Source organism: Corvus brachyrhynchos, unplaced genomic scaffold (genome assembly GCF_000691975.1).
Source record: "Corvus brachyrhynchos isolate BGI_N302 unplaced genomic scaffold, ASM69197v1 scaffold704, whole genome shotgun sequence".
NCBI lineage: Eukaryota > Metazoa > Chordata > Aves > Passeriformes > Corvidae > Corvus > Corvus brachyrhynchos.
This window is the reverse complement of record NW_008237615.1, coordinates 53,398-56,006: the sequence shown is the minus strand read 5'-3', so window position 1 is coordinate 56,006 and position 2,609 is coordinate 53,398. Positions and strand designations below refer to the sequence as shown.

At 57.5% G+C, this 2,609-nt stretch overlaps 1 protein-coding gene across 1 annotated transcript in view; it reads left to right on the top strand.

Moving 5' to 3' along the window:
- ILF3 (interleukin enhancer binding factor 3) overlaps positions 1 to 2,609 on the top strand; it is an 11,967-nt gene that overhangs the window by 970 nt on the left and 8,388 nt on the right. The window contains exons 3-5 of the mRNA XM_008631651.2: positions 162 to 342; positions 546 to 693; positions 1,997 to 2,088. Coding sequence (XP_008629873.2) covers positions 162 to 342; positions 546 to 693; positions 1,997 to 2,088 — 421 coding nt within the window. The remainder of the gene's footprint in view (positions 1 to 161; positions 343 to 545; positions 694 to 1,996; positions 2,089 to 2,609) is intronic.

Genomic DNA, 2,609 nt, shown 5'->3' with positions numbered 1-2,609 from the left:
GTTCCTACCTGGCCGTGGAATCGAGGGGAATTAACTGAGGCAGGGCTGAGGCGACAGTTCTGAGTGCCGGGTTAATCCTCACAGATCCATCCCTCCGGTTGGGTGGGGCGCTCTCCTGGCTGTGAATCCTGCCGTTGTGACCCTGTGCCGTGTTTTTTCAGGGATCAGAAGGCCACGGAGCAGCTGACGAGGACCCTGCGCGGGGTGATGCGCGTGGGGCTCGTGGCCAAAGGCCTCTTGCTGAAGGGGGACCTGGACCTGGAGCTGGTCCTGCTGTGCAAAGACAAACCCACGGCCAAGCTCCTGGAAAAAGTCGCCGATAACCTGGGAGTGCAGCTCGCGGTGAGTGGAGCTGAGCCACCAGGAAAATTCCCTTTGGGATGGTTCTGGTCCCCATGCTCCGGCTTGGAAAAGTCCTTTCCAGAGGCGCATGGCGTTCTTTGGGATTGTTAAATGAACTTTTCCTCGTTGATCATGGAATGGTTTGGGTTGGAAGGGACTTCAAACCCATCTTGTTCCAACCCGTCTCTGTCCCAATGTTGCAGGCGATCACCGAGGACAAGTACGAGATCATCCAGTCGGTGGGAGACGCCGCCATCGTCATCAAGAACACGAAGGAGCCCCCGCTGACCCTGACCATCCACCTGACGTCACCCGTGGTCAGGGAAGAGCTGGAGAAGCAGCTGGCCGGAGGTACGGCCGGCCGGCACCCGGCATCCCGCGGCTAACGACCGGGAAAGTGCTCTTCAGCTTCAGCCGGAGCCGTGGCAACTCTTGCTGGCCAAATCCAAACCAAATTCCTTCATTGTGCCAACCCCACGGAGATCCCAGTTGTGGTTTATCCGGACCGAGCTTCTGAAGCTGAGGAGTACCTTTCACACGGGATTTTGCTCTTCTTTTTTTTTTTTTTTTTAAGTATTATTATTTTATCCTTTCTTTTGGTTCCACTTGGGCCTTTAGTTCACTAATTCATCATCTCGTTGTATTACTCGTGGTTTGTCCCCAGCCATGTCAGTGCAGTGACATGAAAATAGAAACCAGATTTGTTTAAGAAACCCAAAAAAACCCCTCTTGAAGGCTTCTTGTCCGAGGAGTTGCATGTCCATGAACCGGGATGTTCCGGGATGTTCCCCCGGTGTGTGTTGCAGCAGAACACCGGGTGCTCAGGGCTCCTCCCGTGGCTCTTCCAGCACCTCAGGTTCAGAATTCCGGAAAGCGATGCAGAGTTTTGGATAAAGTTAGCTTCTCCAAATTCCCTTTGGAATCAGAATTCCAGCAACCACTGGTTGTCCACTCCAATTCCGATGGGCTCCGTAGGGCCGGCGGTTCCCCCGCTCCGCACTAGCCTTATCTAAAACCCTGATCTCGAGCAATTTTGGGCGACTTCAGGCCTTTCCTCAGTTTTGCTGCAGCACAAACCGGGACCTCTTTGTGCTCTTGATTGTTGATCTCTGGTGTTGATCTCTGACCTCGTCTCCGAGCCTTCTAGTTTGTCGATTTTAGGGACGCTGGACCTTTGACCAACAGGACGTTCTCTGTCGCGGGCCGGGGCCGGGGCAGCCATCCTTCCGGGCGGAGGGTTCCCTGGATCCTCGCCGAGCCTCGCCCTTCCCTCCTCCCCACCCGCTGCGCTCCGGCTGCGGACCGCGCGTTCCCACTCACCGGCCTCGCCGCCGCCTCTCCATCCAGCCAGGATTTCTGTGCCCTCCACCGAGCCTCACGCCCGGTCTCCTCCTCTTCCTCCTCCTCTTCCTCCTCCTCTTCCTCCTGCCAGCGCACATTCCAGCCCATCCCTCCCTGGGAATTGAGCTTCCCCCCCGTGTCCAGGCGAGGCCGCGCGGCGGCAGTGCCGCAGCCCCTTCCCTCCTGCTCCCACATCCCAGCAGGATTTTTTGGGAGCCTCAGCTGCCCGTTAGGATGCTGCCTCATCCCCCTCGGCCCGACAGAAGCCCCTTGGTCAAACCGTGCCTTGTCTTCTTATTCCATCCACGACTAGAAACGCTCTCAGTCACCGACTCCCCGGACGTTCTGGACAGGCAGAAATGCCTTGCTGCCTTGGCGTCTCTGCGCCACGCCAAGTGGTTCCAGGTTTGCATTTTGTTCTTATATTTATCTTTAAGTAGAAACATTGGTAAACTCTTTAAGGGGCTGAGTGTTTTTTTGGAGTTGGAGTTTCAAGTGGCCGCTGGCCGCTCGGAGGTGCCGGACTGTGGGCGCTGGAGTGACTTAGGAGCCTTTGTACGGAGCAGCCGCGGAGCTGCTACTTTGTGTGAGGAGTAACGTCCCCTTGGCCAAGACCTTGGTTAAGACCTTGGCCAACCCCTTGGCCAACACCTTAGCTAAGACCTTGGCCAACCCCTTGGCCAACCCCTTGGCTAAGCCCTTAGCTAAGACCTTGGCCAACTCCTTGGCTAAGGCCTTGGCCAACCCCTTGGCTAGGACCTTGGCTAAGACTTTGGCCAACCCCCGGCCAAGCCTCGGCTGTCCCGGCGCGGCTCCGAGCTCCGGGTGCGGGCCCAGGCTCCGGCTTTACCCTCGGCAAAGCAGCACCTCGAGGGAGCGTCGGCGGGGCGGGGCGGCGCGCCGGGGATCACCGTCTGGTTTTGTTT